The sequence below is a fragment of the Apteryx mantelli genome, chromosome 5, assembly GCF_036417845.1.
Source record: "Apteryx mantelli isolate bAptMan1 chromosome 5, bAptMan1.hap1, whole genome shotgun sequence".
NCBI lineage: Eukaryota > Metazoa > Chordata > Aves > Apterygiformes > Apterygidae > Apteryx > Apteryx mantelli.
Genome location: NC_089982.1, coordinates 84,447,852 through 84,470,081, shown reverse-complemented (window position 1 = coordinate 84,470,081; position 22,230 = coordinate 84,447,852). Strand labels below are relative to the sequence as shown.

General features: G+C 51.3%; 1 protein-coding gene across 2 annotated transcripts; it reads left to right on the top strand.

Moving 5' to 3' along the window:
• Window positions 1-1,398: 1,398 nt before the first annotated feature.
• On the top strand, window positions 1,399-20,996 carry LOC106484934 (RING finger protein 37). 2 transcript variants are annotated; one of them, XM_067298400.1, is made up of 6 exons: window positions 1,399-1,494; window positions 9,658-9,747; window positions 13,035-13,131; window positions 15,775-16,957; window positions 19,268-19,429; window positions 20,695-20,996. In XM_067298400.1, exons 3-6 carry the CDS (start codon window positions 13,078-13,080, stop codon window positions 20,901-20,903), a joined length of 1,608 nt encoding a protein of 535 aa, XP_067154501.1. In that variant the 5' UTR covers window positions 1,399-1,494; window positions 9,658-9,747; window positions 13,035-13,077; the 3' UTR covers window positions 20,904-20,996. The 2 variants fall into 2 exon arrangements, with proteins under 2 accessions (XP_067154501.1, XP_067154500.1); XM_067298399.1 differs by lacking the exons at window positions 9,658-9,747; window positions 13,035-13,131; window positions 15,775-16,957; window positions 19,268-19,429; window positions 20,695-20,996 and adding an exon at window positions 6,336-9,089.
• The last annotated feature ends 1,234 nt before the right edge of the window (window positions 20,997-22,230 follow it).

Here is a 22,230-nt window from a genome sequence, read left to right as displayed (position 1 = left end):
AGACAAAGGTGTCCATGGGGGTTGCAGGGCCAGAGAGGGATGTTGCACACATCTGTGTCCATCTCTCCAAGCAGAGGGGTGGGATGCTGCCGGCTGCAGTCCGCCCCAGCCCTGTTTTTCCTGGGGCACAAGGGCTGCTCGGGCTATTCAAGCAGGTGAGAACAAGCAGCACGAACAAGGCAGGAGGCACAAGGCCAAGGTGGCCATGGCAGAGGTGGGACAGGGATGGCCGCGAGGTCTGTGTTTGAGGTCTCGCCATGGTACAGATGCTGGTGCCTTACTCAGTCCCCCATACATGTGTTTAGAGCTGTTGGGGAGGTCCCAGGGCGGACTGAGAAGAACATGGGCTTCCCACAGGTCTCGCATACATGACATTTCCCTATTTGAGACCCTGCTGCACTCAGATGTGTCCAGGCACCTCCATGTAGGCAAGTGAGCTGCTGCCAAGTCCAGGCAGCCCACAGAGTCTGGACAGCAACTCAGATCACCTGGAGCAGAGCACAGCCCATGGGCTGCACAGGCTAGGTCCCCGTGGGCTGACACCACTGAAGGGAGACCGACAGGAGCGATTCCTCTCGCTTGTGTTCGAACGTCTGTGGCAAACATCTGCTCCTGAGGTAGTCGGCTAGGCGTCCTCAACAGTCAGCGCGGGGCAGTGGATGCTGCCGGCGATGCAGCTTTGGCAGCTGGCCCTGGGCTGAGACGAGGTCCTGTTCTCCTTCCCTCACCATCAGGGAGCCAACATGATGCCAAAAAACTCCTGCAAACGCAGGGTTTTAGTCAAATGAATCCCACCCCAGCGGCTTTGTCAGCGTCGCATTAAAGTGACATTCAGATCGATGCCACTTTTCTATAAAAAACCACCAAACCCAGCGCTTTTCCCTTTGCCAGAACGGTCTCCTGCACTTTGGTTAAAAAGCTGACGCCTCCCAGGGCAGAACAAGCGTGTCGGGGCTGGATCATCTCCCTCAGAGCAGGCGCAGCCGGCCAAGGCGCCACCAGCACCGAGCTGCAAGAGGGGATTCACCCGGCGCAAAGGTAACCAAGGGACACAGCGGGTAAGCGCCGTCCAGGCGCCAAGCCCCGGCGCTGGCCGGGCCCCGTGTCCCCCGCACGGCCGTGCCGGGACCCCCCCGGCCGGGCGCCGCCGTCATGGCCGCCCCCACAGGGCCCCGCGGCCCGGGCACCGCGTCACGTGACGCTCCCGTGACCCCCCCCCCCTCCCGTTTCACGTGACGCCGGGGAAGGGAGGGCGGGCGCGCGCGCGGCGCGAGCGCCACCTGGCGGCGCGGCGCCGCCGCTGCTGCAGCCCCGCCCGCCGCCCTCCCCCGCGCCGCCGCGCAGGGCCCCGCTCGGCTTCCGTACGGCCGGAAGTGCGTTGCCGTCAGGTGTCCGGAAGCGGCGGGAAGAGACGGGGGCGGTTGGGCTGCGGGGCTCGCAGGCAGGAGGGCGAGACCCGGCGGCGGCGGAGGAGGCGGCGACCGCCGGGCCCCGGTGAGTGCGAGCGGGGAGCGCGGGCCGACACGAGCCCTCCCGCCTCCAGCCCCCCCCCCGCCCCTTCCCTCCCCTCCCGCCACGGCGGGGCGGTGCCGCCCCCTCAGCGGGGAGCGGTTGGGGGGGGGTGCGGGGCACGGCGCATGCGCTCCCCCCCCCCCGGGCCTGGCCGCCCTCCCCTGGGGCAGCAGCGTGGGGGCAGCGCTGCGGCCCTATATCTGTCTATAGGGGCGTATCTATACGGGAATATCTATATCTATATCTATATCTATATATATACACCTGGGGGGGGGGAAGGGCTCGTTTTTAGCAGGGACAAGCGGTGCATCGCAGGCAGCCTCTCTGCCTGCCGCGGGAGCAGCTCGGCCCCCGCTGCCGGCCAGGCTGCTGGTCACGCCCGTGGGTGTTCAATGCAGCTGGATTAAAAAAAAAAAAGGAAAAAAAGGAAAAGTTACGATTTGGGGCTCTGACTTGCTAATCTGGGATTTGGTGGGGGGAAAAAAAAAAAAGCCTCCCTTTGTGTTATTTTTCTTTTCAGACCCGGCTCGGATATTAATAGTAAGTTTGTGAGCGTGATGAGCTGAAATGATGTTTTACACCAAGCATTTCACCGCTGGGATCTCAATTTCCCAGCGCTTGCTGCGGCGATGCCGCACGCCCTTTTGCTTCGAGTGGGTGGGATGAGGCGTAGAAGAGGGTGTCATACTATGACATTAGCTATTCTCCCGGCACCGATCATGCACAGGTTTTCCAGCATTACTGCAGGTTCCCTCAAGTATTTTTGAGGAACCAAAAGCGCAGAAGGTATCTCAGGCCCAGGTGCGCTTCTGTCCCCTTTCACAGAGTGACAGTCAGAGGAGACAGGTGGCATCTCTCCAGGAGTGTTATTTTCCCTGGTGTTCAGCTAGCGTTCAGCTGTGCAGATGCACCGTTGGCCAAGAACTCAGATTTAAGTGTGACACGCACACAAAGACATTTCCATCCCAAAGGGACTCCACAAAGTGCATTCACAGCCTGCAGGGCCCAGGTCCAAAACTTGCTTTCTGACTTGCTTTTTGGATGCGAGTCACTTAGAAGTGAATTTTCTGGAGAGACTTGTACAGAGACAGGAAGGAGTTTGGTTGCATTTAGACATGAAGAGAAGCTCGGTGGTAGGGGAAGGGAAGGCTGATCGCTCAGGGGGACAGGAAAAGAGCAAAATTTAACAGAGATGTAGGTTCAGTTGGAAGGGAGATGCTGTAGGAACTTAAAAGATGATAAAGTTTTAGGCTGGGGGTTTTAAGATGGGAGGAAGTGATGGGCAAAAGGCCACTTGGACCCAGCCTGTTTCTTTCTAGATGCCTGGGGTGTCTAGACCTATGCCTATCTCTTTCTCGCTGTGTTGTGTGATCTTTACAGCTATTTTGCTGGATTTGGAACAACATAGGAGAGAAATATCCTCATAACTGAATATCTTCCCAAATGTGTCACCAAGCTTAATGCTGAGCTACATGGATGGTACTCTTAGCAGCATGCGTTGTTCGCCTTTGGGCCCTTCACTGTGTAACTCTGTGACTTTGATTCTCTGTCTTTGGGTGGGCCTGGCATCACTGAGAGGGGTGCTTTTGCCACCAGCAAACAGTTCTGAATTTCATGAATAGTTTCAGCTTTCAATGGCAAATAGAACTTGCTTTAAATAAATGGCATACATCTCCCTAATGCTTGTCTGTCTCTCAGTAATAGCAAAATGAATATAGGACATGCAAAAGAGAGTCAGACAAGAAAGTCTCTCGGAAAACCTAGGTAGGATAAACCTCCTCTTGCTTGAGATGATTCCTGCAGCTTGAACTGGCCACGTATGCCCCTCTGAGCATCCCCCAAGTCAAGCTCTGCGAGGTGCTAGAAGAGGAGACAACTTCAGAGGGGAAGGGGTCTCCTTCCTCTGGCCACGGTGTAGATCTGAGCCTTAAGCCTTTCCCAGCTGTCTGCCGTTCAAAGCTGCCTGTCTCCAGCCTCGAGAAGATGGCATCGCGTCATTTACAGTCCGTTCGAGCTCGCTATCGTAGCCGACAGAGCCGGAAATTACATATTCATCAAACACTTTGCGTGCTAAATAGCAGGGCTTTGAAATCCAGCTCCTGCTTGCTGCTGCTGACGGCTTTGCTGGGTCTGCGTTGCGCCACAGCGTCACGGCTCTCGGCTTGATTTTTACTGCCCAGGTTCTGAGAAGACTTTTTGTTTCCCCCCACCACACAGACGCTCAGTGGTAGGGAAGGGATAGGAGCCTCTGCTGCTTGCCATGAGCTGATCTGTCGTACTGGCGCAGCCTCGAACAGAACGTGCTGTTGTAATTTGAAGACTTTTCGTGCCAGGAGGGGACTGTTATAGCCTTGCAGCCCGCTCGGCTCGTAACGCGGGCTGGTGGAGCCCCGTGCTGCTGGGCTCTGCCCCGGGCGTGCGGAGCAGAGGCTGATGTGAGCCGAGGGGCCTGCTTGGGACTGCGCTCTGGGCAGCGCAGCGGAGATACGAATAAGGTGCCAGGCAAACTTAGCTCCTGATGAGTTTCTCACAGTGTTTATCCGTCCTTTACTAGTCATCCTAAAAATACTTTGGCATCTTTCTCGTATCCTCCTCCTTGTATGTATGTCTCTGGAATCTTTATTTCAGCTTGCCCTCTCTCCTCTTTGTCCCCAAACCCCCTGACCTCTGAGAGTGTTACTGCTCCGGCTGCTTCTCCCCACCAGACAGCTAGTGGTTGCTGCCCCCAAGCTCTGCCCGTGGAACAGAGGACGTGAGGTCTCCTCAGCTGCCTCCGTGCGGCCAACGCAGTTGATCCCTGAGGGGTAAATTAAGCCGATTGACTTTGCACTGGAGAGTGCAGAGAGCGTCACTCTTCCAGGGACAGGGAATGGGGTGAGGCATGCTGTGCAATGGCAACAACGAAGGGAGAAGCCTCAGAGACTGGCTGCTCCACCAGGAGCCGATGCTTGGTATGCCTCATTGCTGCTGCGTTTTCACAGGCTTCTCCTGGGCTTTTCCTGGGCTCTCTTTTCCAACTCTGTGCTGAGATCCTGTCCTCGAGGAGAAAGATTGCTGCAAGGTGGAGGTAAAGCTGTCTGGGGGGAGAACAGCCTGCGGAGAGCAGCAGGCTGCTTGCTTTGCCTGTGCCGGAGCACAAAGACATGTTCCCTTGTCTGCCCATTCCTGTTACTGCTTTTGATGCCGTGGAGGAGTTTGGGGTGCGCAAGAAACTGTGATGGCAGCTGCAGGGGATCAGCCCTCCCAGCACCCCGCACCTGGCAGAAACAGCAAAGATCATTACCCAGGTTCTTCCCCTCATCCCCTTCCCCTCTCTCCCCCTCTTACCCTTCCTTGGGAGGAGCTGATGCTTTGCTGTTGTGATGGAGGAATAGATCAGTTAATGGGAATGGGAGAAAGCGGGAGTTTTGTACCCAAAAGGAGTGAGAAAATCCAACTCTTGTCCAGCCAGACCTGTTTGTAATCCCCCGATCCCGCTGCAGGCCCTTTCCTACTCTGATATCCATGTGTATGTGTTTACCCCACCTCCTCCCCCAAAGGAGAACCTGCCTTGCTGCTGCCAAATTGAATTTGCCTACACTGGTGGGACATCTTGATCCAGCCCTGATGAGGAAGCCACGTGTATAAGCAGAGCTCGGAGGGATGTCCGTAAAGGATTTGTTTCCCTCCTGTTAGGAGCACAGAGACTAACGTGTGTTGCGGTTGCAGCATCTCTCCCGGGCTTTGGCTTTCCTGGTGGCTCGGTGTCCTGTGGCTCTAGCCCGTGTTCTCTGCGTGGTGAGAGCACAAGCGAGTTTTAGGAAAGTAGTCGAAGGCCTCCTTGGGGTTGGACACGTGTGGCGGGAGAAGGGCGTGTGGCACAGAGCGCTGACCTGGGGCTTTTTTAATCACCGCCTGAATCATCGCAAACAGGCTCGCTTGGCAGCTTGTGCGGGCTGGCAGCCCAAAGCTCAGCTCCTGACGGATTTCTCATCCTCGCCCTCTCTGCTGTAGCTGTTTGAGGCAGGAGTTAGAAAGGCACCTGGCATTTTGAAGCCTTATCTCTCCTAGAGCTGTGGGAAACCCTGCCGTCACTAAAGAGTAAAGCTCTGTTCCCTTTGGTTAAATATTATATCTCGCTTCACAATGTTGCGTCTCCTAATGATTTGCGTTACTGCTCCCAGGCTGTTCCCCCCCCCCCCCCCAGCTTTGTTCTGGGGCCACTTTTCTCTTTTCCGCTAGTCTCCTACTGCGGGTTATGGGCCAGCTTTCGCTCTGTGGACTGGTTTGGGGGACGCTTTTCTCACAGCCTCCGCATGCCATTTCCAGACACTCTCATGTGAAAAGCAGTGCGGCGCCGTGGACGTTTCGACAGCTCCTTGGGTGGTGCTTAGTGTTTTAGACTGATGTTGACTAAAGTAGCAGAATGCTCTGTTTGAATACGTAAAAGGCTTTTGAGGGCACAGCTCCATTTAAAAAACGATGTTTTCCATATGTTTAAAATGAATGAAAAGTAATTTGGGTCTCTTACAAAATGAAAAAGAAATGCATTTTTCCTTAACTCCTACAGTCTCTCTCAGATTGCTTACAATTGCTGAGTAGCTGGTAATACATAAGTGCCATGTTCCCCATCTTCAGGTTTTTCAGATCACCCAGGTGTTTTCTTGAACTGCTTTTGCATGAGGCGGTGTTTGATAGTGACTGCGTTACTGCCTCTCAGGGAAACAGCTGCCTTCGCTAGGGGAAACGGTGACATCGTCTAACTTTTGGTAGTGTAAAGGATAGATTAAAAATTGCTTCATGATAGATGGAAGCCACTCATTCTTCGTCTGCCCTTTTTTCAGTACCTGGAAGCAATTCTGACCCCAGTAAATTGCGATCCATGGCTACAGTGCTAATATGCCGAAGATTTCCAGGACTCGGCAGGGTGACAGCGTTTTCGACTACCACCAAGTGCAAGGCCGAGAGTGGAAGCAGCGAAAGGAAACAGAAGAAGGAAGAGACCCCAGAAGCAGCCAACACTGCAACTGAACCTGCGGCTACAATCCGGTTGCTGAATCCTTCAGGCTACAGAGTATTGTATAATCCGTCTGCCTATGCCAAGAGCAGAGCTGCCTCCCAGCAGCATGCGGCTAGAAACCGTGGCCAGGCTCTTGACAGCGCTTTCTCCAGCGCTGGCACTGCGCAGGTTCAGAGTACGTTCAGTACCACCTCTTCTCAAGCTTCGCCGACTATCAGAAATGCCCTGCCAAACCCAAAGTTCAAACCGCTCCTCGAGCAGACTCTCTCAGCGCGGCCGTCTGCAGCACAAGCCAAGGAAAAAGCAGAAATGGAAAAAACGGAGATGCATGACTCGAAGGAGGACCCTCGCGTGTTCCAGAAGGGGAGGCCTGAATACCTCTCTCTGAGTTATAATAAGTTTGAGCTGATAGAGGCCCTTCCTTTAGAAGCAGGCGATTCGATTTTACACAGTATAACTGTATGCAAGGACAACCAGAGCCCAGAAAGCATCACAGATTATTTTCGGAAGCTGAGTTGTTTGCCGGTGGAACAACACGTAGTGTTGAGGTCTGACCCCAGGTTTAATAGGCTGTGTAGCTGTGCTGTTGAAAGCATCCAGTTGTTCAGCACATCAGAACTCATTGATATTTTAAAGGCTTTTGTTCGTTTAGTTGTTCCACCCACCCACCCGATGCTGAACGCGTACGAGAATGAATTCTGCCGGCGGGTGTGGGATATGAACCTGGACCAGCTGCTGCTGGTGGCTGATTGCTGGCGCTGCCTGGAGCGTAGCGTGCCTTCCTATTTGAGCATTTTGTTCAGCTATGCCAATCTGCATTGGAAAGACCTCACCTTGCCCCAGTTTGTTCAGCTGTTTTATATCATAGGCGAAGGCCGGAAGTCGCCCACAGACTTAATGCAGAAGCTGGAGAGCTTGATCTGGAAGTACTTTGATTCCTTCACCTTGGAGGAGGTGGGTGCTATTTGCTTAGGGCTCTTCAAGTCAAACAGCGATGTCTCTGACCATGTCATGAGAAAAATTGGAGACAGGGTCTCCCTCCAGATGGAAGACATGAGCAGTTACGCTTTAGTGAATGTACTTAAAATGCTCCGCTACGCTCGCATAGATCACTTGCCGCTCCTGAAGAAACTTGGAAAAGTTATTCCCCCTCGGATTCCTATGATAAACATCCAGGGCATCATGCACATCGCTCTTACCTGTTCATCCCTACACTACTATGACGAAGACATTTTGGCTGCTGTGGCCATGTCATTGCCTTCCAAGGTGACTTATTGCCGAAGCAAAGATGCTGCCAAGTTCTTGTGGTCTTTTGGATGCCTGGAGTATGAGCCTCCAAACGAGGAACAGTTTTACTCCAGTCTCATAGAGCAAATGCATAGAAAACTCCATGAGTTTGAGAAGTTTCCAGAGCACCTTCTTACTGGTTTACTTGGCCTGGCATTTGTCCAGCGCTTTCCAGCTGAGCTGATAGACTATGCTTTGAACGATGAGTTTGTCCGGAAAACAAGAGAGAGTAAATACGATCTCAGAAAGGACCTGTTCACCCTTGGCAAGAGTGTTGAAATTGAGTGCCCAGCTTACAAAGGCAGCCGCCTTTCACCTCACCTTTATGAAGAGTTTACTGAGATGGTTTTAAATTTTGCCAAGGAGGAAATCTATGTCCGGCCTGAAATCATGGAAGCTGTATCCCTTCTTGAGAGCATGTTAGGTGGCCCCGAGTATGTGAAAAGCCACATGCTTTTGCCTCACACCAGATCGAGTGATCTGGAGGTTCATTTGGCCGTGGATGGACATCCCATCCCTTTCAACCTCAAAGGTGCTACTGCAGATAAAAAACTAAAAGACATCGGAGTTAATCTAACAGATGACTTACTGACTCAGCTTATAAAAGGCAGATCTAATAGCCAGTCTCCCGTGGAAGTGGAAAACGAAGCCAAGGCTTGTGGTCAGGAGAGGGCGGAAGAAGCACAGGCTCCCTGCACTGGGGGTCGCACTGTGTTTCCAGATGGAGCTTCTGTCACGGGTGCCGGGTTGAAAGTTTGGCCTCAATCACAGAGGTCTCTTGAAACCCCCCTTTCTCCTGGGCTGAATCAGCAACCTCGAGAGCTGAAACTAGCTATTCAGGTGTCCAACCGAAACCACTATTGCTACTGCTCCAAGCGGCTCTTGGGACTGCACAGTTTGAAAAGAAGGCAGCTCCGGCAGCTAGGATATGTGGTGGTTGAGCTGCCCTTCTGGGAATGGTTTCCTCTGCTCAAACGCACGCGTTCGGAGAAGCTGAGCTACCTCCATTACAAAGTGTTCGACCCAGCACTGCTCAGCGGAGCTGGGTAATACAATCTGGTGCAGCGCTTGCTCAGACAGAGGCTGACGGAGCCACCCAAAGGCATCTCCGTTTCTGGTCACTGGTCTCCGAATATTAGTTAAGTTTTTGGCAGGGGCTTTGCGTGCTGAGGCTGCCCTGGTTGTGTTAGCCGGTTCTCTTCTGCTTTGCTCGCAGTCATGTGTCTCGTGCTGTCCTTTATTACACAGATCCTCAAATGCTGCCGTTATAAATAAAACCTGCTGTCGTATTCGTTCTTCTCCGTGATTACTTTTTTCTTCCCCTGAATGAAAGTGGATGGATTTGGTGACTCAGTGTCTGAGGAATAGAATAGTGTCAGTGCTGTGGTGATATTTAGGAAAGAATTGGGGTTTTTTTAGCCATGATACCAATCTGGATATCGGGAGCACACATACCTGTTTCCTTGCTGTTCCCAGGACTGTTGATTTGGGGGCAAGTGGGTGAGGAGTCAAAATTTCTCCATTAGGAGGCAGAAGGGTCTGTATATAACCAGGAGAGAGCATGAAAGCCGAGTGGTGAGAAGAGAGCTGGGGCTGAGGGTTGGGATACTCTGACCCTGACACATTCATTTCATTTTCAGCTCTCCACGGTGTCTAGCAGCGAGGATTTACCTCCTGTAATAATCCTGTTGATGTGTCTGTTGCTAGTAAAGATGAATTGGGCTTACAGATCCAACAGGAGGCGATTCCTCTGCCTGGGTGATGATTCCTGTCGCATTCTAGCTGTGTGGAGCATCTGCTCTGGAGGCTGATCGTTTCACCTTCTGCCACATTGCTCATTATGTTATTTTCTTGCTCAGGATGTGGCCCGATGTCTTATTTCTGCATCATGTTCTGAAGACAGAGTCGCTGGCTGCTTCCTGAGCCTTCAGACGGCATTTCTCGCTGAGGTGAGGGTTATTCCTGAGGTGCACGGGGAAGTGCATCTGACCAACGCTGCAAGAATTATTTCATTTGGAGCAGCGGGTGACATTCCCGTTTCCACTGCAAAGACAGCCAAACCCGCCTGACTATTTTGCAGTGTGACATTTTGAGGCAGACTGAGGTGGAGGGTGGGAAAGACAAGTGGCTGTAACCTTGTTGCTGTCCCAAGCCAGGTTCTATGTGTTAGCTCATTTTTGGCTGCCTGATTTAAAATGACTGGAACGATTTTTTTTTCCCTCCCCCTCAAATACTCGATATTACGAAGCATCTTAGTTCAGTGACCCCTATGCAGGTTCCGTATTGCTGGAGCTCCCTGGTTGTGTGCAGGACACCAGGAAGAGGCACTTAGTGACTAGTTACAGAAAGCAGGGTTTTAAACAAGATCACAGAGGAACTTGGGGCAGCAAAAAGGACAGAGTGCAGTCCCTGGGGTCTGAATGTCACTGCCTTGACGAAAAGATCCTTCACCTTAGGGAAGGCACGCATCTGAGAAAGATGAACTCTTATGTGACGTTCTGATGGTGCTTTGTAATCTCGGAGTCCTCCCTCGTTCCTCTTTAAACTGATCCTTAGTCTGAGTTGGATTTTCATGCAAAGTGTAAGCAAATACATCCATGGCTAAAGGCAGCTCAGTGCCAAACGAAGATCCGTGCTGTGAAGCAGGAGCGTAGCTGAGCTTTTCAAATGAAGGGTCACCAGTGATTTGAACATGCAGAGTAATGTATTTTCTTACTGAAGCGTTTACCCAAGAAAATTTGGCCTGAGTTACTTAAGATGGTCAGAGTTACAAACAGGTAGGAAAGGATCCTAAAATGTACACATATAGATAGATATACATACATAGCTCAATATACATTTGGATAGCTTTGAATGTACATTGAAAGACAACAAATTTAACAAGAGAATAAATTCTTTTTAATTAACCAGAACTAATTGCCAGAGGATATTAAGAGTAAAACAGGATACAAATTTAGGACGTAAGCTCAGTAACAGCCTTAGGCTAGGAAGAAGCTTTCCTTCGTGACTGGATCACGGTGTGAGTCTATCCTGAGGAATGGCTTTTACCCATCTCTGGTTTGTCTGGTACGAGACAGCGCTACGAAGAGCAGGTTGCAGCAGAGGGATCGCAAGTTCCATGGGAGAATTTGTGATCGGCCACAGGCGGGATCTCAGCTGACAGGGGCTCGTGATAAGCGATCGCCTACTTGAAATCTTTAAAATGACTAGCTTGCAGTAATGCTGAGGTGAAGGTGCCTTTCTCCACTCGCCCTGATTCAGGCTAAGTCACACCGAGACTTACCAAATGCAAATGCACCAGTCTGCTCCCATCGGAAAAGAGAGGGAGAAGGGCAGCAAGGATGATTAAAGGTGCGGAAAGGCCTCCTTCCAAGGAGCGACTAAACAGACGAGGATCTTCAACCCAGAGAAAAGACGTGAGGGGGACTGTGAGAGAGGGAAAATCTTGAGTGGTACAAAGAAAGGGAAGAGAGAGCGGTCGTTTCCCATCTTTCATAATACCAGAGCTCAGAGGGCTAAACTGACTTTCCAGTCCAAGTTCTGAATGACCCAAAAGCAATATTTTTGTCATGCAACCTGTTATTAAATTGAGGAGAATTAGACCAGTTCAAAAACCTCTTTGAAAAATTTTGCCCTGGGAACGCTATGCCAGCAGGAAGCCTTTTCTCAGGCTCAGAAAGCCAGGAGGGTGATACCGGAGAAAGCGTTGGTACATGCTTGCCCTCTTCTTCGGTTGTTCCCCGTTCAGGAGCAGGAATTGCTCTTGATCACTGTATTACCAAATATTGGGCTAAAGGGGTGCTAGTCTGGCCCGCTGCAGCTCTTCTTAGGTTCATGCGTGATTTGATCAAGCATTGACATTGCAGGCTTCAAGCTCTGCTCTCTACAGGCCTCGCTTCTATTACGTTTGGGTTTTTTATGTTGAATTTGTAGCTCGGAGCCAATACCACACGTCTCGTTTCAGACTGTTGCGCTTTATCACGTGCAAAACGGACTGCGCTGGCACGCTTAGCAGGCAGGCGAAGCAAGCTTTGCCGAGCGGCCTCACTTCATTACGGTCTGTGTTCCAGCGGCCGGACTGAAGTGCCCCCAAAAGGCCAATTTCATTTCGGCTGAACTAACAACTTCAGTTGAAAATCATTAAAGGGCTACTTGTTCTTGAAAGAAGCAGCAGGTTCATGATTTATAAGGCTGCCCAAGGCGATGACATATTAAAACTGAGGTTAACGTAAGGTTAAAATTCTTACCTCACAGATAATTTCATTCGTAAAAGGCATCTGATATAACCAATTTGAGTCACATTCTTTGAATGCAAAAGATAGCGCGTTCATTTGAGTTTCTCTAATGAACACTGTCAGAAGAATCAGAACACGGATAATCTCCCTTAGAGCTATTAAATGCCCTCTGCTCCCTTGGAGCTATTGAATACTAATTACTAATATTTGTATTTAATCTTAGCTTTCATCTGAGGCTCCCGGAGCCCTTAAGAAACATTGCTGTTTGCAGCAGCAGCAGCGTTAGCGCTGATTTGCGTTTTGCTCATCCCGAGAGGCCCTGCCTGAGCTCGGCGCCCTCACGTTGGGTGTTGTCCAAGCGCCCAGGCAGGTCCAACCTCCCACTGCTGACGGCAGCAGACAGACACGGCGTGCGGGGGGAATTGGGCACGGAGGCAAAACGTCCAGTTCAAGGCCACACAGCGAGTTGGCTCAGAAGGAGGAATGGACGCTGGCTCTTTCTGCCTCGCAGCGGTGAAGGGTGTACACGCCAGCACGGTGCTTAGCCCCGTGTCCTAAGATTTAGTCTAAGGAGGAGCGAGGCTGCGGGGAGTTTGCCCCGATTCCCCTCGTCGCCTTTGACGGCCTCCTGTGATATTCTAGTGCTTTGCCGTATCTGCAAAGCCACATGCATCTTTGGTAAACTTTTGGATCCGGTTACTGGTTTATCCATAGGCAAGATGTTTTTAGTAAAAATAGCCATTTTCTACCTTTTCTTCTTTGATGTTTCTCCAGGGGTTCACTGATGAATGTTAATGTGTGGGTTTCTCTTAATCCCATATCTTCACCATAGTTATCTGGGTTTCTCTTACACTGGCTTCACCTCCCTGACTCAGATCTTAGCTGTATTTTCAGAACTGCCAAGCTTGTAATTCGTACTGGCTCTGAAACACAAGCTCCTTTCGCTGTTTGCTGATGTTCGCTTTTTTTTTTTTTTTTTTATTTTGCTCTTTCTTTACAAGCTGAATCTGATGCTTAGAAAGTGAGCTCCCTCCACCTGCAAAGATGGTAATAAATGTCTGTCTCCCACAGTTCAAGCCAAGAATTCACTGCAACAAGGTAAAATAATAACACGTGATGTTTTGGGAGCTGGAGGGATGGATGGAGGGGTTAGGTGGAAATGACAAGCGGGACTCACCGGGGCTCGGGAAGGGCTGGTTCACTGCTCATCTATAATAATTCAGCAGTGAAATCTGGAAGATGGTGTTCAGCTGGCCGTGCCAGGCTTTGCTAAGGAAACACAACAGAGGCAACTCATAGCAAACTGCCACTGTTTTGTGTGGTCCGGGTGGTTCAGGGAGGGATTTTGACGTGGGAGGCTGTGTATCTCCACTGATAACAGAGGTGTTCGGGGAGGATGCAGTCCCAGCTTAGGTAAGGTGTAGGCTTTTTAATCCACGAAACTGAGAGCACTTTTGTCAATTAAAATCACTTTCCAGTGACGCGGGAGGGTTGTGTTTTGCGGGGCGAGGTGCTGCTCGGAGTCACTAAAACAATGTCTGCCTTTCCAAGCTCACCAGTCTCCTGTCATTCCAAGCGGGGAGGTTTTGCAAACTGGAACTGGTAATCTGAACTCCTGGATCCCCTTCCTCTTTCATACTTCAATCTTGAGAAAGTCATGTGTGAGCACTAAGAGAACCAGTATCTGGTGTGCTCAGGATCTGCTGCTCATGTGAAGATAAAATGGAGCTGAAAAAATGACTTTGAAAAATCACTATTCGGTGTTAGCATTCGGCATTACCTTCTGCAAGTGCTCTAACGTGGAGGGAAAATGCCCTGGTTCTGCAGGGTCTCATAGCAAGACAGCTATGTCCTATGTACCTTCTGCGTGTACTTTAACTTTAGGTACCTTTTTTTCCCTGCACTATTACAGCTTTCAATTTGTCTAGTCAAATATGCAGCTCTTGACAATGCTGAAGGTACTCTACTGAGTAGTAGCAGTGCTTCAGCTTTTCATTCTGCATCATCAGAATTGCTTAGATGCTGCCTTTTCCTTAGTTCAAAGCCATTTCTGAACTGTAAGAGCCTCCACCAACCCACACCCCAAAACGCAAGAAAGCCTTGGATTTGTAAGTATGGTGCTGTAAAGACGGCAGTAGAGACATGACCATCCACGTGCGTGGTGTGTTGATGGGAGATCCAGCATGCCACTGCAGTCTGGCTTGATCAGGTTGTGCTGCAGAATTTGACTCCTCCTGACATGTCCTAGCTCAAACTGAACACAGGCAAAAGTCTAAATTCCTTAAAGCTAAATGTTAACGATGCGATTCTCCCTTTCCCTTTATTCTGTGAGAGCACCAACTTGGGAAATGCTTCTAACTTTCTGAGCTGCCTTTCGCTAGCAGGTGGACACACACGGACAGGCATGCCTGAGACTGGCACTCCCCTACAATTAATTCGGGGAGCAGAAGTCACTGCAAGTTTTACTCTCATCACTAAATTGGCCTTGGTGGAGGCTCCCATTGGCCTGGCTTCTCCTGAGCTCTCTCCTCCAGGGCTCTCCAATGATTTCCACAGCTCATCCTTCCAAGAGGGCTCAACAGAGGCCCTGTCCTCTTAAACACATGGGCAGTGCAGATCCTCCGGAGGAAAGGCCCTGCTGGAGGATGTGGTGGTGGAGCAGCCAGGTTGTGGGAGGGAAGTTTCAGGCACATCAGGACCTGTGGGGGAGCAGAGGAGAAAGGATACAGGTTAGGTGAGCAGGATGAGGCCCTTGCTTCCACTCATCCAACCATGTTGGCATTAGTATAGATTCTTTTCCCTGAATTTGTGATGGCACGTGCTTAAGCAGTAGAACAGGGTCTTTTTCTTCTGCCGCTGAAGCCAAGAGGCATTTCCCTCAACCATCTCGTGGCCAAGCAGGTCCTCCCTCATCCCTGCTGATGTTCACACGTGCGCTGCAGATCACACTGCTTGCAGGAAAGCGTAGAGTGGACCATATGAAGCAGGTGGAATAAATAGATGTTCTTGCTGTTTTCTATTTGTGTAGCAAGTGCTGCAGGCCTTTTAGGCCCCCAAGGCTTCCAGGAAAGGGAATAGGTAGAGCCAAGCTGTCCAGGAGCAGACCGCAGGATGGGATTGCATGTTCTGGCAGATGAGGTGGGACCCTGCCTGGTTAGAGAGCTATTTCTCAGGGGTGGTTAGGGTTGATCCTAGCGCAGGGCAAGGCAGTTGGCTAGCAGATGTCTGGAGGTTTCTCTGGGAACCTGTAACTAAACGATTCGGAGTACGTTTTCACGTGACAGGATAAACCGACATAACATTTCACCGCTGCTGAAAGAGGGAAGATCCTGTCTCCCCCACGCACCCATGCTCCGCTCCCAGCCACACCGTCCCACTACTTCTCTCATGCCGGCTCTGCTCCTCATCAAGTCCCTCCATGCCTTGATTTAATTCACTGACCTGGTGAAAACCGTAAGCCATACGTGTTTTTCTGCTCTTTTAGCAAGTTAAAACAGCTCTGCAAACCGCCTGTCAGGTAACAGAGGGGGCAGAGAAGAGTGGATGGGACCACATGGCTGGGAAGAAGTTGGGAATGGATCTGCTCTCCTTAAGTGGCAGGCATCTCCTGTGTTGTCTCAGCTGCACACAAAACTACAGCCTACTTTATTTCGTCTTGTGAATCTATTTAAATGCTTGCGAAACCAGTTTCCTTTTATTTTCTTGATTCAAATTAAACTCAGTATTTCTTTTGAAACACAGATTTCTGCTGACGGTTACGAAGTTGAGAATCTCATCTCTGAAGACCTCGCCAGGAGAAACCGTGGTTTCCGCAGCGAGTACTTTATCAAGCCTCCGGTCCACATCACTATCTCTTTTCCCTTCAACATTGAGATCTGCAGGATTAATATCGACATCTCATCTGGGGGATACCAAACCTTCACTGGGCTCGAAGTTTACACCTCTACCTCATGCAACAAAACTTCTTGGCAGAGCCCCGAGGGTCAATTCTCAGGTCTGGCCGGTCAGCCTGTGTCGGACAAAGACGCTTTCACGCTGGTGGGCAAAGCTGTCCTAAAAAATCAAAGCAAAGTGACGTTTGGCCACAGAGGCTTCAAGCTGAGGCCTCCCTTCCATCAGATGGAGAACGTGCTCTCCTATCCTGGCTCTGCGTCTCAAGACCTCTGGAACAAAGGGCCTGCCTCGCTAAGCAACGTGTCACACTTAAAAATCTGCATCACCCACGTGGCCGGCGGCGGCCTGCCTTGCGTTAAGAGGCTGGAGGTGTGGGGGCAGCCTGCGAAGTCGTGCCCGCAGGAGGTGATCGAGGGCGTGTTTCAGGTGGCCTCCCAGTGCTTCGCCCAGGACGTCGGCAGCCTCAAGCCAGAGCTCTGGACGCCGATGGAGAGCGACTGCGTGCCCTTCAGCACCAACGACAGCGAGCAGCAGACCCTCCGCAAGCTGGTGGACGTCGTCCAAGATATCCCTGAAGAATTCCTGGACCCCATCACTCTAGAGATCATGACCTTCCCCATGCTCCTGCCCTCGGGGAAGGTGATCGACCAGAGCACCTTGGAAAAATGCAACCGGAGCGAGGCCTCCTGGGGCAGGGTACCCAGCGATCCTTTCACTGGGGTGGCCTTCAGCCAGCACTCGCAGCCCCTACCTCACCCTACCCTCAAGGCCAGGATAGACCACTTCCTCTTACAGCACAGCATCCCTGGCACCAACCTCCTCGGGAGGGCTCACGCCTCAGAAACGCTCACACCTTCTTCCATAACGATGTCTTCTCTGAAAAGGAAAATGGACTGTATGGATCAAAGCTCTGTGCAGCCACCGTATTTTTCTTCTACAAACTTACTTGTCACGTCTACCTCAGAGAACAGTGCTAAAAAAATGAAAACTGACAGTGACTCGCACTTGATCCAAATGGACTGTTCAACAGGTATCTTGGCTCCCTAATTCGCTTCCGTTTCTTAGCTGTCTCGAAGGCCCGGCACCAGGTTTTCAAGTCAGGAGACTCCAACCCAGATTGCCGTGCCACCTCTGAAAAGCTTTAAGGCTGTTGTATTTTGCTGTCGATAGACAGCGTGGAAATCAGTTTATTGTCTTATTCGGGTGCCCTCTCCTCAGCACAACCTGCTGTCCACGGGTGGTATTTACTTCCGTTCTGTGCCGTTATTTTTCTCGTCTCTAGGCTCGTTGTTCTCACCTTGTTGGTCTGTGCAGTCTGTTTCACGGCTCTCTTGATGGTTCAGGTCTCCCTGTTTCTCTTTTCGTTTGCATTTCCTTTCTACTTGTTGCTTTCAGGTCGCTGGCACGTGGAGACAACCTTTTTCTTGTAATATGGTTTGACTGGAGGTTTTTTGCTTGTTTTTTTTTTAAGCGGGGGTAAGTTATTAGCCTGGACATCCACTGCTTGCTGGAGGCTGTTGTAGGAGCGTAGGACACTCTCTATAGGTTTAGCAGCTCCAGCACAGCAGGATTTAAGTGCCGGGGGGGGGTTGACTTCTTAGGAAGCGACAGTCTTTAGAAAGCAGGGGTGATTTATGGTTTAAGTACCAAGGAAATTCCCACCTCTCTCCAAAAATCTGTTCCCTCTTGTGGTTTATTCTCATACAAATAGTACCTTCAGCTTCTAGTCCATGGTGAAGAGCTTGGCTCACGGGTAATTGCTCCTCTGGACTCCGTGCTAGTTCTTTTGCTAGAATCTACATCTATTTTGCCGTGCTTGATTTCTGCCTGTTTGCACGGGAACACCTAAAATGTGTTGGAGTTGCTGTCTTGGCAACTCCTGTGTGGCTATAACTGCGTTTCGTACAGCAAATTCTATATCTTCTCTCTGGCGTCGTTAAACTGAGTTACTGCCTTAGGCAATAATCCCACGGCGGGGAGGAAGGTCAGCTTCAGCTGGGAGGAGGGAGAGAGACATCTTTAGCAATCTGATATCTAGATGAGACCAAAGAGAGCTGCAGTGTCTCTGAGGCCGTGCGTTGCCAGCAGTGTGGTCCGTGTAGGACGGTGTAAATACACGGTGCGCACGTGTCCTCTGGACACAGGAGGGCTGTCTCTCTAGGCAGGTAAGTTGGGTTTTCTTGTGTATATTCTCTAAATTAGTCATCCGAAACATATCAAAAGGTGGTCCACAGCTTCTGATTGCTGTCGGTGCCGGCTGGTACCTAGCACTCCCTTCCTCCTCCTCCCAAAAGTGCTAAACGATAGTGTTTTGAGGGAAAAGCTTTGATTTAAAACAAATTCTTGAAAGACTTGCTTTAAAATAACGGGCGTTTTGGCAGAACCAGCAATGGCAGGAAGGAGTCGGACCACGCATTTCTGCTCTGGTCTCTCATCTGGAGCTCGTACTGTATTTTAGGAAGAGTCGCTCGTTATTTTTATTGCGGAGGCGCCTGGGGGGGCCCGCTGGGGCTGTGCCCGGTGGGGTCCTAGAGCCCTCAGGAGAGCCATGCCCATATGTAAATAAAGCGCAGCGCTTGGCCCACAGAGCTTGTTTCCGTATCGTCAGTATTTCATCAGCCTTGATTGCTGTAGTGAATGTGCAGCTATAATTCCAAGGTCTTCCTCTGGGAGATTTATTTAACAGAATTAGCGGTGCAGACACCATTTTCTTAATGCATCGTCTTAATCAAAGCCAGGCGTTTGGTGTTGCGCAGGAGAAAATGCTACTGTATGCTGCAGGAAAAGGTCCAACTCCTGTACCTTTGGCTTTATCCCTTGGCTCGGGTTTCGGTTATTGAAACAGAAAAAGAATTTAGTAATCCAGGTTCTATTTGTGGGTTACATGTTCCCGGTTAGGTGCACAAAGCAAACGTGAGAGCACGGGGCTGGGGCCCGGGGACGGAGCCCCGTGCGGAGCGGGGATCTGAGGGAGCCAGCTGGGGTTTTGAAGGGAAGCAGGTGTCTGGAGCACTTGGAGTTTTGGCTTTGCTCAGAGCTGCAAACACAGACAGACCTGAGCACCCGCTGTTCGATGGCCCTGGGGCGTTCGAATCCCTTCTTTGTCAAGTCCCTGATGACATTAATGTCTGACAGGACCCAAAGGACATGAAGTGCTGCATCCCCATCCTGGCACTTCAGTGGGGAAGGAGATCTCCTGAGAAAACGAGTGACAGAGCTTCTAAGATCCTTAGCGTTGCCCCTTTTGAAATGTTCCGGAGGCAAAGCAGCATTTCTGTTACGTGCCGACGGCTTGCTTGTTCCCCGTGTCTGCTTCTCGAGCTTGTGCTTCCCTTTGCAGATCTGGTCTCTCACGAGCAAAGACTGTCGGAAAGTTTGGACACGGCCTTGAACTCGGCGCTCAGCTCCATGCCGTCGTTTACGGCGAAGCTGATGAGGGGTCAGCAGCAGGCGCACGGCGAGGGAGGCTGCAGCAGTTCGTGGAACGCAGGCGCCGTCCTCGGTAAGCAGCAAGCCCCTCTGCTTCGCGTTCGGGAGCAAGAGAGGAGAACGGTAACTTGCTGTGCAACTGCTCAGCATCTTTCCATGTCTCTTTGGACCAAAATATCCCCCAAAGTGCCTCTCGGTGAGTCTTACTTACCAGCGCCAACCTACTGCTATTTTAACTTGGCAGTTTCAATGGTTTATTCTCCTGGTGAGGCAGGTTAGACCCTGTTGACCCTCGGAAATTGAGGCGCGTTGCCCATGTCCACACTGCAGAGTTAGGGTAGGCGTCAGCCTGCCTGAGTCCTGTGATCTGCCTGCGTTGCTGGATGTAGTTTGTAGCTCAAGGAGGATCCTGGCTGTGACATCCGCTGCTGCGCTGAGGTACGGTGCTCGGCCCAGCCTGCGCCTGGTTAGTCCCGACTGCCTCAGCGAGGGCTCGCCCTGCGTCGAGGCTTTGGCTGTACTCGGGCCAATTTGGGCTGGGTGCAGGCTGGGGAGTTGCCGCTTGGACAGGGAACGAGTCCAGCGTGGAGAGCGGGCTTGAACCTGCACCTGACCAGCCGTGGAGATGCAGCCAGAGAGGAGTAAATCTAGCAAACGCCCCGTGGCTCGCTGAACCCTAAGAGTGACGGGTAACGATAGCAACGTCACAGGCTGACGGGCCGAGTGCATGCCCGGGATCCCATCAGCTCTGCGTTCACAGGCCGGGCTGTTGAGTCCTCACAGCTTTCATTACACCTGCTCTCTAGACGTGCTTATCAGTGGCACCAGCTCCGTGAACGACTTCTTCAGGAAGCACGGAAGCTGTGTTGGAAGCACCAAACCTTTTTACATCCCTCCGCAAGCCGATACCCGCTCGCTCTTCCCCGAGCGAGGATCCGCCTGTTCATGGGAGAGGTGTATTTGGGAGGGCCGGAGTGGCTTCGGAGGGACCAGGTTTCCCTGAGAAAGGGCTGGGGCTGTGCGGCTCCCGGTGACTGCGTCTCTGAACATCTTTTGCTGTTCCACGGTGACATTAAGCTATTAAGCTTTTTGGTGTCCCCTTTAAAACTGCTGCTGTTTGAGAGTTGTCTGAGTAGCCCCTTATAGGTACGGCGTGACGGGAATACAAAGCGCTGCTTAAAGCTTTGCAGGCAGGAGTCAGTGATTAATTCCAGCGCTGGAAAAGGAAAGGGAGGCTGATTTAGCCTTGCTAAGAGTGAAAAGCCCTTTGCTGTCGTCTGTCCTCAGCTAAAAAAACCCGACGGTGCAAACGAGCTGTTTCTCCTGTCCGCTTTGCAGAGCACGGGAGGAGCAGCCAGACCCAGGGATGCGCTTCCTGCTGCAAAACCTTCTCCTCTTACTTCAAAACGGAGCCGGTCTACCAGCTTCCCTGCGGCCACCTCATGTGCCGCCCGTGCTTGGCCGAGAAGCAGAAGTCCTTATCGATACTGTGCGTGAATTGCAAAAGGTCGGTCGCCACTCACGACGTGAGGAGGGTTCACTTTTAAGGCCTCGGCGACCGGAGCCTGCCGGGAGGACGAGAACAGGAGCCGCTGCTATTCCATTTGTCTGTGTTGATTGTACGAGGACGAAGGCCTTTCGAGAGCTTGCCACATGAGCGCCCGTCATCGCGGAGAGGACTTGGTGGTCTTCTGCTTGCAGAGTAGTTGGGGGGGGAGGGGGGGTTAGAGCATCGCGCCGGAGCAAAGCGGTCCGAGGATACTAAAAGCCATAGCTTCTTTAACAAGGAATATGTATTTATACGAAACTGATTTCCGCCCGTCACACCTGCCCTCCTACCGCAATCCCAGCGGCTCAGTGGTTAGCATAGGTGCCTTTCGGACTGTGAGTTTCGCTTCCCTGTGAGTTAAAACCGTTGCGATATTTGATGAGCAGCCATTCGGTCGTGGACCAGGTGACGTCCTTGTGATTGACAGCGTGCAAGCTACCTGACTTCTCCCCTTGGCCACCCCTCCCTGCGGCGGCCTCGCTCTGCTGCGGGAGCGCATCCGTCATCCTTCCGGAGTCCCGTAAGTCGCCAAGAGAGGCCGCGGTCGCTGCGCGGGTACCTGGCAGCGATCTCATTCTGCTCATACGAACTCTGTAGAAAAGCCATTGCATTACACAACGTGTCACTCTCGGTTTATGTCGTGTGACTGGACCAGCTCCCGTCTGGCTGATAGACATTTAAGCCTTAATAAAATTATGGTTAAAGTCAGGTTCCCTTTCTGACTCGTAATTGGTCTCACCGTGTGTCTTAATGATTTCGTGTCGTGAATCTCTTTGCAGGGCACTGAATAAATGGGCTGGAAAAAGCCAAGGCAACGCGACGAGAGATTATCTGCAGCCCCGTACGTTTCAGAGGGGTTGTTGCAGCAGCCTCGCGTGCTGGCGCTGTGAGTTTTCAGGACCGAGATTCCGATATTTAAATCCGAGGAGATCTGGTTTTTCGGAGAGCCGTTCAGAAAAAGCCGGAAGTAAAATGGCTTGGATACGTTCTGTCTCTGGCGTGTCCTGGACGTGCTGAGCGTAAGGTGACAGCGGTGTTTTGTCATCTGTAGAACCCCCTGCTGTTGGCACTTAATTGGTAATTTCTCTCTGCAGAGCAGACATCCCTGGCTGACGTTCTGTGCTGGTTTCTCTGGGGTAACAGACCTCAAGCTGAATCAACTCATCTTGCATGTAATACCTTTTTTTGGGGTCTTTTATAAGGCACCTACTTGCCGAGTAACCCACGATGTCCATCATGTTAGAAGCCTCAGGAAATAGTATCATCAAGGAGCTGAAACGTCGCTCTGTGTCAGCGGTGAAGTGATCTTGCTCCTTGTTTGCATC